This window comes from Nyctereutes procyonoides, unplaced genomic scaffold, assembly GCF_905146905.1.
Source record: "Nyctereutes procyonoides isolate TBG_1078 unplaced genomic scaffold, NYPRO_anot_genome, whole genome shotgun sequence".
NCBI lineage: Eukaryota > Metazoa > Chordata > Mammalia > Carnivora > Canidae > Nyctereutes > Nyctereutes procyonoides.
Window position 1 is genome coordinate 14,939,671 of NW_026575044.1, and position 12,785 is coordinate 14,952,455.

At 38.1% G+C, this 12,785-nt stretch overlaps 1 protein-coding gene across 4 annotated transcripts in view; it reads left to right on the forward strand.

Moving 5' to 3' along the window:
* Positions 1-12,785, forward strand: part of ASH1L (ASH1 like histone lysine methyltransferase) — a 176,288-nt gene that overhangs the window by 60,910 nt on the left and 102,593 nt on the right. For all 4 annotated transcript variants that reach the window (XM_055323449.1, XM_055323448.1, XM_055323447.1 and 1 more), the window contains one exon: positions 12,109-12,210. In XM_055323449.1, the coding sequence (XP_055179424.1) occupies positions 12,109-12,210 (102 nt within the window). The remainder of the gene's footprint in view (positions 1-12,108; positions 12,211-12,785) is intronic.

Sequence of the window (12,785 nt, forward strand, 5' to 3'; positions counted from 1 at the left end):
AGATTAAATACTTGTGCATAAGAGAAAATGATAAACCCCTCAGAGATAAGAGTTTTTGCTCCTGATGTTCATTATTCATAAACTTTAAAAAAGTAAAAGCCATTTGGGTTGAGAAACTGAGCATTCTTTAGTTTTTAGTAATATAATAAGAGAAAAAATACTCCTAAATTTATCTTTAGGTTCATTCAACAAATATCTGCTAAATATTTCATTAACAACTGTTACTGAATATCTGTCTGCCAAGCATTCACTTTGTGGGCCTTTGTGATATAATGTTAGGGAATAAGGTACACAGGTTCATTGTTTTCATGGAACTTAAAATGGAAGAGTGGGGTAATAAAAAAATTCATGCATTAGGGTCGCCTGGGTGGCTCAGGTGGCCATCCTAGGGGTCCTGGGATCAAGTTCCAGTTCTGTGTTGGGTTCCCCATAGGAAGCCTACTTCTCCCTCTCCCTATGTCTCTGCGTCTCTCATGAATAAATAAGTAAAAAAGTCTTTTAAAATGTATGTATTAAATGTCATTATTAATTGATAAAATATATTAAAAAAAAAAAAAGAACATGGTTCTGTGAGAGCATGGAATGGGGGCCTAACTCACCAAGCTGTCCCTGTGAAAGTAACTCTTAAACTGGTTGTTACCTGAAGGATGAGGAGCTAAGTTAGCTGGGGAAATAGGATTCTACTCATTCCTGTATTCATTTCTTCACTCCTTCCTTTATTACGTTTTAAAACATGTGGTGCTGTTCCAGTCACTGGCATATAGTAAAGATGTGATGGCAGGCCTCATTAGTTTTCAGCTTTAGTGAAGGAAGACAGCATTGCAAGCACATAAAGGTATAATTGAGGAAAAATGCTGTCAGGTCCCTGTAACAGGGTCAAGATGTGGCTCATTAGGGGTGGGGGACACCTATTTAGATAAAGTTATTAGTTGTAGCCCAGGGACAGAAAGTTGAAACTGAAAAGATGAGAACCCACTGGCTTCTCAGCTGAGGTTTAAGTAAAGAGCACATTTGAAGATCCTGGACTAAGGGCTTGGGTGTTAAAAAAAAACTTGGTGGCAGGGTCACTGTGGTAGGACAGGGACACAAAGGATGGCGCCAGACCATGTTTACAGAGTTTAGGTTTTATCCTAGGCTTAGGCAAGGGACAGGGGAGAATTGATTTTGGATTTGCTTTTCTAAAAGATCATTCTGGCTCATGTGTGAACACTTAACTGTAGAGGAGAAAAATCAACTACAGGGAGACCAGTTTGCGGCACAGTGGTCTGTCTGGATGGCCCTTCAGCAAGCGTGCTGGCAGACTTCTGTAGGAGCGCTGGAGAGTCTGGTGCCAACTGCAGGAAGGCGCACTTTTTCAGAGAGCACAGTTCTTTTAATCTTCGTAACCTTTAGGATGCCTTCAGAACATTCAAGTGGCTATGTTGAGCAAGCAGTGGCAGATCTAGTTCAGGAGCTCAATAAAGATGTTTGGCTGGAGACAGGGGCATTTCACTATGAGGTTTTGAGAAACTCTTACCAGTATTGTTCACTGAAACTAAAAGGGCTTCTAGAAAAGCTAAAGCTGGGAGCAGATTCTCCAGATGTATGCAACTTTGTAACCAGAGCACCAAGAAAAGAAATAGTTCTAGAAAATGCCAAAAGCAGTTAAAAAGACAAGTTAAATTGTTTAATAAATAAAGAAATACAAAACATAGGATTTAACTTTTTAGGAAAAGATGAAGGTAACTTGATAGTATAAAAAAAGGTTGAATTGTGCTCAATTGGAGGCACAAAATGTATTTCATTGGCAGATAAATAAAATGATGCCACATAGAGCTGGTCTGGCTTATTGTCCTTATTGGGTTTTTTGCCATGAATATTGGGGGAAACCACAGGATAAGTACTCGCAGGAGCTAAGAAGAGGACTATGAGATTAATGGGCACTGTGAAGAGAAGTGCATTGCTCCATGGTTCGCTCCATTTAGTTTGTGTTAGTATCTTCTCTTCCACTGTTAACTTGGTGCTTCATAACATTAATGTGCTTTGAAAAATCATGTGTGGACTTGTACAATTTCCATATTGTCCTGGATTTCTTCTTATCAGTTGTGTGTGAGCTGTTTCATTGTACTATAAAAAAGATTATACATTTTTGAACTGTTGGTGTGTCTGTAATCGTGTGATGGATGGTGCCTCCCCTAAAGAGGGCCTAGGACAACCCTGAGGGGTGGCAGTATTTAAAGTAGTGGTTAACAGCCATCAGCCTTTGATTTATCTGGGACCCCTTGTGATCTCTTCTGTTTTTAAAAAATTAATTGCTAAAGTTTGAAAATCTAGAGTTTTCACAAAACAGACTTTCACAGAAGTCTGCTTTTCTTTAAAGGAAAAATCAGAACATGTGGCAATAGTTTTCCACATTTCCTGGATGACATCAGTGGCTGTGTCTCAGTAGTGGCAGTCCCCCACTCCCTCCTCCTCCCATTGGGATGTGTATTCTTAAACTCCCCTCAGTCCTCACAGTTTCCAGTAGGGTGCTGTACCCAGCCTGGTTCAGGTGTTCAAGTAGAGTACCTGTCTCCAAGGAACATTTTAGTTCCTTGAGGCCTCTAAGAGTTATGAGGAGATTAGAAAAGGTGAGGAGGGATTGAGGTGGAGGTGAGTGAGAAGGCAGATGAGGTGGCTGAGTGTATTATCTACATAGACATTAGAGTCACTCAAGAGATCACTTACAGGAGGTAAACTGGAAGAGTAAATGTGAGCCTGGTTTCAGGGTCCGCAGGACATGACATACAGGTCTGATACAGGAAAATATCTACTTTAAGAGTAAGAAATTTGTCTCCTTCCCCTTTAAAGAAATAACAAAACATTAAGATCTCTGATATCAGTTCTGACACTAACTTCCTGTCACTAACTGGGTGTCCTACAGTTCAGTTCTGATACTAGCTACCGGGAGTTAGGAAAGACCCCGAGAGTTAAGAGCAAAGTCCTTCAAAAGAGACTGACCTCCCTTACTGTGCCTGAGCAAGTCTAGCCTGCCACAAATATGGGGCTTCCCACAACCCCTCAGTTTTGATATTTTGGTAGAACGACTCAATTTACAGAAACCACTGTATTTAGGATTACAGTTTTATTATAGAGGATGCAGATCAGGAATTGAAATTCATAGGGCAATGTCTAGGGTGGAGAAGGGAACACATCACTTCCTCGCCATCTTTTTGTGGGATCTGGGTATGTCACCCTCCAGCACATCACTGTGTTCACCAATCAAGATGCAACACCAGGACTGTGGGGTTAGAGTTTTGATTGGGCTATGTAGGCACGACAGATTAAATCACTGACTGTGTGATTGAACCAAATCTCTAGCTCACTGTAGATTGGGCTAGCCCAAAATTTCAGCACTCTAATCCTGTGATTGATCTTTCCAGTAAGCAGCCTATGGGGGGGTGGGGACCTTAAGTCACCTCTTTGGCATAGCAAAGACACTTCTATCACTCAGGAAATTCCAAGGGTTTTTGAAGCTTTTGCCAAGAATCCAAGACAAAGAACAGATAAATTCTTTGTTATAACCAAAGTCTTAATTCTTCTGTTAATTAGCCTGTATCTTGGAGCCTCTTCATCTTCTTCACAATCACTTTTTTGATAAGTATATCTTGATTTTTTTTTTTCTTTTGAGAGAGCGCAAAAGGAGGAGGGACTGGGGGGAAAGGCTCCCTGCTGAGCAGGGAGCTGAATATGAGGCTCAATCCCCATTCCCTGGGATCACGACCTGAGCCAAAGGCAAACAGTTAACTGAGCCACCCAGTCGCCCTAAACTTTTTTTATTTTATTTATTTTTTTAAAAGATTTTATTTATTAATTTATAGAGACACAGAGAATGAGAGGCAGAGACACAGGCAGAGGGAGAAGCAGGCTCCATGCAGAGAGCCTAACGTGGGACTCAATCCCAGGTCTCCAGGATCACGCCCTTGGCTGCAGGCGGTACTAAACCGCTGCGCCGCCACTGGGGCTGCCCAAAGTTTTTTATTTTAAATTGACCTCGGTCTTCAGCTGATATTTCTTCTGGACATACTTTGGAGATAGATTTGTTATACATTAATTGGCTAAAATATCCAAAAAACTACTTATATATACCATGTATTACAAAATTGCCAATTACCTTCTGAACATTATCCTGAAATAGCTTCTAGTGGCCAAAGCAGGAATAGGTAAGGCAACAAAGTTAATAATGACAAAATTGGATTATAATGTAAAAAATATGGTAAATACCCACTAGTCCATGTTGATATAAATAAATGATTGTATGGGATGCCTGGTTGGCTCAGTTGGAAGAGCATGCAACTCTTGATCGCAGGGTTGTGAGTGCATTCCCCAGTTGGGCATAAAGCTTACTTGGGGGAAAAAATACAAATAATTGATTAAATCAGTGGAGGAAAGGGACAAACCCTCCTTAATAAGAATTCCAAGTATTGTATGTTGACTATCCTCTTTCAAGAGGTAGAGCTTAATTCATTAACCCTCTTCTTTAATATGGACTGAACTTAGTGAGCTAATGCCACATAACAACACAGAAATAATAAAATAGTAACTTTATAGTGGAAAGACCTAGCGGACAGCACTTAATCGGAATAAGTTCAACATGACCAATGATAGATAAATTATGATGATACCCTCTAATATGAGTTAATTAGAGGGTTCCTTTGTTCTCTGGTATTCTTTCCAAAAATTCACAACACAGGTATTCTTCACAGAAACACAACCCCAGTCTAGTAATACTTAAGCCAAAAAAGGGGTAGGGGGTGGGCGCCATTGTACAAAATATGTGACCAGTACTCCTCAAAAGTAATCCAGGACCTGAGAAAACAAGGGAAGTCTGAAAAACTGTCTTAGAGGAGATTAAGGAGACATGACAACTAAATACAATGTGATATCCTAGCTTGAACTCTAGAAGAGGAAAAGGTTGTAAGTGGAAAAATTTTATTGATGTTAATTTCATAGTTTTGGCAAATGTACCATAGTTATATAAGAGGTTAACATTAGGGGAAATTGGGTAAAGGATGTATGAGAAGTCTCACTTTGTACTGTCTTTACCATCTTTCCTAAATTTAAAATGATTCCAAAACAACCAGTTTAGTTTTTTTCTTAAAGCGAGACTGGGGTGCCTGGGTGGTTCGTTCAGTTAATCATCTGCCTTTGTCTCAGGTCATGGTCTCAGGGTCCTTTGGTCAAGCCCTACACCTCTGGCTCTCTGCTCAGGAGAGAGTCTTCTTCTCCCTCTCCCTCTGCCCCTCCCACTTGTGTGTGTGCACGTTCTCTTTTTTTCTCTCTGAATCTCAAATAGATAAATCTTTTTTAAAAAGGACTAATTCTTGAGTAAATCCGATCTCAAACTGATAACTAAAGAAAAATAATAAAAATGTTTGTATTAGGTAGTTTAATGTAAGTGTTCGTTGTTGCAAAACAGGCATATCTGATTGTGTTGATGTGAATATGAAGAAAATAAATGAAATTAGATCAGGGGCGCAGGCAGGAAGAATAGTCCCTTCTAGGTAGTCTAGAGCAAGGTGGCTAACTTTCTCTTGTTTCGTAGATGGGCAAACTGACAATTACTTGAGCAGATTTGGACTAAACAAATTAAGTTGCATAAAGCTTTAAAAAGAGTAACAGATCTAGTCATTTTATAAATGATAACTTATGTGGTGGTTAGCTTATTTTAACTTAGGTGCTTTTCTGTAGTAACTGTTACAGGCTAACGGTCTAAGACCTGCCTGATGCACATGAAATTATAGTGATTTCACAGGTAAGCCAGGCGTTTTGGCTTCATCCAGTCCTCATAACTAATTCTGGTTAAGTATTTGTGTTAGTAAAAAAAAAAAAAATGTATTTGTGTTAGACATAAAATAGGCCTAATGAAAACAAGTGTTTCTGACCTGGAGAACACATATTCCATCCCTATTCTTCAGCATTTTCAACTCATGGCTGGCTGTACATGTTAGAATCTACAACCTGATTTCAGAAATGAGAGCAGTAGCATGGAGTATTTCCAAATTTTAGCTTATAAATTATAGAATGTGTAAATACATACATACTTAATATGTTTTGATAATTATTTTATCCCCTAAGAATAAATTAGAGCTAAGTTTTCTTTTTGTTTGGAAAAAGAGTAGGCTCACTGTAAAAGCATAATAGTTGAACAAAATAGACTGTTTTGTTTTCTCTTTAACTGATTGTACACATTAATCAGAATTTTCTGTTTTATGACCATTTCACTAGCATGAAGTATAAAGAAAGGTACACCCAGAGTGAAGTGTGAACATGTGGAGATGAAGTCAGAAAACTGTGGTGGTTTATGCAGTTCTGGGGATTTCCAGAGGAATTCCATTTCAGTGAATGATCTGATTTGTACATTATGAGAAATAGCCTAATTAGAGGGGAAAAAACAGACTTTTTAGCTTAAAAATCACCAGCATAAGCTCTGAATCATTCTCTCTTGTAGTGCATTTAATTGGTGACTCAGATGAAACGTATTGCTCTCAGTAAATCTATTTCCCACAATTGGAAACAGCTGTTTTTATCAAGGACCCAACTTTTATCTCAGCACTCAGCTCATTCAAGAGGAGCTTTCAGGGCTCCTGAGCTGTGAACCACAGCAAAGGATTCAGAATATGAATCTGGAAACAAAAAAAAACCTCATCGGAAGCTTCCAGATAGTTTGGTATTTTATGTTTATATTCTTTTACTATGGTATTCTTTTTTTTTTTAATGGTATTCATTTCTATTATAACCTGTTTTTATTCATTTACTGTTCAAGAAAAACTACAAAGAGGCCTGATTTGTAAATGATAACATAAGCTTCTTTCTTAAAATTAAAATTTTACAATTATTAGTTTTGGTGGGAAGGAATGATTTAAATGTGAGAAACTGGTTTTAAATATGTGATTTTAAAATAAATGTATATCATCTATAAGCTGGCTACAGCATGGTATCCTTCCAAATCTGGTACACTTAATCTGTTTTACCGTAGCTTACCCAAAGGTATTTCTAGCACTAGACACATCAAACAGGGGCACCTGGCTGGCTCAAGGAGCATGTGACCCTTGATCCCAGAGGTCATGAGTTCAAGCCCCAGGTTAGGTGTAGAGATTACTTTAAAAAAATACTTAAAAAAAAAAAAAAAGGAAAGAAACAAACATCAAACAGTCTGCTCACCCAAACTATTCCCTAGTTTCTTGGGTCTTTAGTGCTGAGCACCCTACAGGGCATGACCAGCATTCATAACTATAAGTTATGAAAGTTCTCATAGTGGATTTACACTAAAGAAATACGTGTTTTATCCAAGCAGCTGTTAGTTTTATTCACTGTGTCCTTTTGTTAATTTATATTTGGGAATTCCTCATTTTTTAACCTAGGATACTTGGGGCTTCAATGAAGTACTTAGGTTGGATTATTATTCCAGTTTTTTCTTTGTGATGGCTCCCCCACCCACCCACCCAACAATTATCAGTGGGAATGCTGATACCTCAGTCCATTTGACTCTGTCCTCACACCCAGGCATCTGTAAATGTTGTATTTCTTTTTTATCTTAGATTGGTTTCAGTTCCTCCTGTGTAGACATCAAGCAAGATCTTTTGTGACAAATGAACTTCAGAACAGCTTCTTGGTTACCCCCTGTTTTTGTGCATAACAGAAGGATTTCTAGATTCTTATCCTTTAAAATCCAGTTATATTCTTTTTTGTTTTCTCAACTTTCTGTCATTCTTATCCATGATTTCATCTTCTGGTTTTTCTCTATAAGTGCTATCTTTCCCCCTTTTTGTCAAATTTTACAAAGATAGTTCCCCAAAATCTGTCTTTATGTTTATGTTTAAAAGCTCATTGACTAGTGGCCAAGTAAAATCCAGAGACCGTGTAGTTAAAACAACTTCCAAGGTTCCCTCACATGTCTGAGTGTGTTCAATTCTTATTCCCTCATTATTTTCCCAATTTATATTCTCTCTTCAGTTTCCCTCCTTACTGATAGTCTGCCTTCTGTTTTACATGAAGGCCTCTGATTTTCCAACTGAAGGAAACGAATGTATGTGTAGTAATCACCTTATATTTATGCTGAAGTGTAGTTTTATTTGGGTACTTCTTTTGTTATTTATCTATAATTTCTGCTTCATTAATGTGTGTGGCATTTGTAAACCTAGTCCTGAAGCTGCCAGATATCTGATTAATGAGACACTCACTAGTGTTTCTACCCAATAGTTTTGTGAATTGAGAAATTTCATTTATATCCTGTTTCCTTCTGAAGTACTTAATTATTTGGCTTTATACTTATTGAAATGAGAAATGATGGGAACTCTCTTGATAAGTAAAATTATATGTATTCTCCATGTGTGTTCTTGAACTGGAATCCATACAAACCTTTTGTCCTACAAGGAGTGGAGAGGCTTCATTTGTCCCCCCAGGCAGATTGATGTGACCACTGATGAGACGTGAACAAACCCGTGTCACGTGACGGAGACCGCCATAGAGCAGTCACCACCCTCAGGAGTCCGCCATGCTATCGAAGATGTGAGGAGCAAGCAGGGGAAGCAGACAGCGGCACTCGTTCTGAACAGAGCTGAGCAAATTCTGGTGCCTCCTGTGGGCACATCGGGTTTTATTGATATAATCCAGAGCATAACCCTAGCCCTGGAGAAGCTGTGCTGAAGAGTCAGTGGATTCAAGATTCACTTCAGAGGTGGTTTTTCCAACCTTGGGGGTACCTACGAGCCTTAGAGGTACCTGTCTTCCTCCTCCTTCCCTGTCGGACATGCTGCTTTTACCAGCACTTCTTCATGTTTAAGAATAATGCTTGATAGTCTACATTAATTCCATTTCCTAAATGGACATAAGTCCCTGCACTTCTTTAATTGTTATTTTAATATCAAATAGTTGCCTACACATGTCAGTGATGTTTTTAAGTAATTAGGATCTAAAAATGTATGATAAACCTAAGAAGCCAATTTATAATTAGTGTAACATTTCTAAAAACCTTTCATTTTTTCACATTACCTTACTTTGGAGTTCACATTAGCCATGTGAGTTAGAGTGCTTTATCAAACTAACATTTGAGTATGTTTACTCACCTAGATCTCATAATCTGATTCATAGCAGAGCCAGGATTCACACTCAGGACACCTTACACCATGGTGATGTACTTAACACTCTACCACACACAGCTCTGTACTGAACTTATTCTGTTTTAGGTTTTAAAACATGGATATATTGGTCTCTTTTGAGATGGACTTGCTTTTCTCTCTGGGTGTTACTTTGTTCTTCCCCAGCCACCCAGTTGCACAGTATGTTTTTGAAAGTGTTGGAGATAATATTTGCAGATTTCCTAAGATTTCTGCTGTTAGGCCAGTTTGACCCTGGCCGTGTTGCTACCTCATGCATATAAGTTTTGATCATCGTTTTCCAGTCTTAATTTTGGTTGCTCTACATCATTAGGTAATTTTTTTCAGGTATTCTCATCTCAGTGTCCTATAAGCAACATTTTTAAATGAAATAAGGATCTAGATCTGATGATTACCAAACCCAAGAGATCTGTATCTCAGGGATACCTCCTTATTCCCCTTAAATATGGAATATTGTTAAGAACATCTCTGCTTTTTGTGAAAAGGGAATTCAAAAAGACTTTTAAAATGAAAACCATCCTGAATGAAGTTTTATTCCAATCTTCTATTAAATCCTAAGAATAGGCTGCTGGCCTCCATTACTTTCAGGAAATGAAAAGTGGCTCAGAAGCTAAGTGAGCTAAGCCATGTCTCTCTCAATTGTTTCAGTTTCTCAGGAATTGCTGTACAATGCTGCCAATAACGATCTCCGGGGATCTGACCCCCATTCCACCTCCCACTGCCTCCTCTGCAGCTCCAGATGCCACCAAAAGAAGGAGTTTTGAAGAAAGTGCCTGTACCCTCTTTTACCCTGAGGTGGGTGAGGCCAGGCAGGGTGATTCTCAGGATATCCTGATGATCAAAGGTATAGTTGAAGCCTTCATCAAGACTTTCTTGAAGATGACCAAGAAATTTGGGAAACATTACCAAATAGCCTAGAAACTGAAGACGGAGCTCAAGAATGGATGGCACAAATGCCATCTGAAATGTAGTACATGATGACATTCAAGACCTTAGATCAGCTCCTTGAGGGCAGATGTATGCTGTTTTTATATCTCTCCCCCACCTCACAATGTTTAGCATAAGACCAAACATATAAAGTATACTCAATAAGTGCTAGTTTATGACTGAGAGAGAAGACTTTATAAAAAGTACTCTCCAACCCCACCTTTTCCTAGTAGTTAATCTAAGATTGCCCATTCATCAGGAGAATAGTGATAGTGTTCACTGATGTCTCAAGCTTCTTGGCCACTGTTACCTTCTGTCTTGGCTGTGTGTTTGAGTAGGAAATATTTATCTGTGCAGTGTATGAATTTTTCAATATTAATACTTACAAAGTTATGTCTGGACCAATGCCTGGGCTTTTGCCTCTTAGTTATTTTTATTGTGGGGTGTTGTGTGTGGGGGGGGGTTGTTTTTTGTTTTTTTTAAGATCTTACTTAATAGAGAAAGCGCACAAGCATGAGTGGTGGGGAGAGGAAGAGGAAGAATGAGAAGCAGACTCCTCACTGAGCAGGGAGACAGGACCCCAGGGTCATGACCTGAGCCACCCAGGTGCCCCTTTATTGTGGTATTTAGCTCTTTAATGGAAATCTTACCTACACCACAATCCGGGGGATTTATTGTACTGTCGGTTTTTAAACTCCCTTTGTGTTCATTTTTAAATTTCAACAATAAACAGTCTTGCTTTTTGATTAGGTCTCACAGTAGTAACTGTGTTTGAGAAGTAGGATGTACTGCCACGATAACAATTTCCCAAAAATCTAACTTGTTACTCTTGAATGGCAATATGTGGTCCTATATCTCACCTGGGCAATGCTAAAAGAGGGTTTACAATGATGTGATTTAAGATACTACATAAATAAAATAAAGCTCAAGGTTTGTTATTTCTCTCAGAGAAAGGGAAATACTAGAAACATAGTTCTGTTCATTTCTTCTCAAGATTGTTCTTCATTCACTTAGTCACATCTTCATTAAGGAGTTAGCTCTCCTTTAGAGGCAGAACTTAAAAATCTTATCTTCAAGTATTTGATTTCTTGCACCCTTCTTGTACCTTGCTAGTTATGTGTAAGGCTTTCTATTTGTAATTTCTTTTCATGTTAAAAGTGAACATTTCAGAGTACTGCTAGTTTTTGGACAAACCTAAGAGGTGGACATTCATTATGTATTCTAAATAGCTGGCTTTTCTGATAAGGAATCTAGTATCAGAACCAAGTATATTTTATTCAGAAAAAACAATCTTTCTGAACTTTTCTCTTGAGTAAACAATGTGTTAAATTATGCTGCATTGATTAGGGGTTTTGGCAAAAAGTGTGTGACTTTTTGAAAAGAAATTGTCTTTATGAGCTCCAATAATCCAGGAACTTTACGTGCACAGCTTTAAAGTAGGCTTGGTGTATTTCATGGACAAATTAGTTACCAGTTCTTCCAGAATATGCTGTAGAGGAAATACACAGACTATGAAAGTGACTTCTACGGAGTCGATTGCATATACGGATTTAAGGTCTGACTCAGATTCTCACTTCTGATTCTAGCAAATGCTCAGTTGGACCTGCTTTCTCACATTAGTCATGCCTAATTAATTACATTATAAATTTTGTCCGTTCATATGATAAATTTGAATTGATAATCAGGAACAGACATTAGAATATTGCTAGTCATCTTTATCAATAAATATCTTAATGATATGTTTCATAGTGGTGATACATAAAAACTAAATTGTGTATTCTGTTCATTCTTTCACTAAAACTAGTTTTTCCTCTGTTAATGTAACAGGAGAAATTTATGTATATGAGACCTGTGAAATTTTGTCGGCAGCACATAGTATGGTTTGTCCTCTGCTTATTGTCTACTTATTGTCAGCTTAAAAGTTGTATTATTGCAGGGAATGGCAGTGACAACAACTAAAATATTGCAGTTCTGAAACAGAATGGTTTGACTTTATTTTATATTTGAATTTTTCTATGATTTCTATCTTTTCCTCTCTCTCCAGGTTCCCAGCCAACCTCAGATAAGTCTTCCCAGCGACCATCAGAGAGCACAAACTGTAGCCCTACCCGGAAGAGGTCTTCATCTGAGAGTACTTCTTCAACAGGCAAGTACTGTTTGTTTTACCAGATTTTAACTATAATTTCCCATTTGTGACTTATGAACATACTTAAAATATGATACTATAAACTTTTACAACATAAATTACAATTTATTTTTACATATGATATTGTAGAAAAAATAGATGTAGTTGTCAGATATGTGAATGAGCAAACATGTACACTAAAACAGTGTCCTCATCTTCTCTTTCCTGCTTCTTAAGTCCAAGTAGACTTACTCCCAGAGGTAGTGAGTGGTTTTGATGTGATCCAAAGGGAATAACTCAAAATGACTAGGTAAAAGAGTAGGCAGACACAAAAATAGAGGGGTTTTATTTTTGTTTTTTAAGATTTTTAAAATTTATTTGACACAGGGAAAGAGCTCACGCAAGCAGGGGGAGCAGCAGAGGGAGAGGGAGAAGCAGACTCCTCAATGAGCAGGGAGCCTGATCCTGAGCCAAAGGCTTAACCAATTGAACCACACAGGTGCCCCAAAAACAGAGATTTTAAAAGTTGAGGTAAAGGAGTATGTGGTATTATAGAGCAGTGTGGATTGGAACTATTTAATAAAGACTTGGCTATA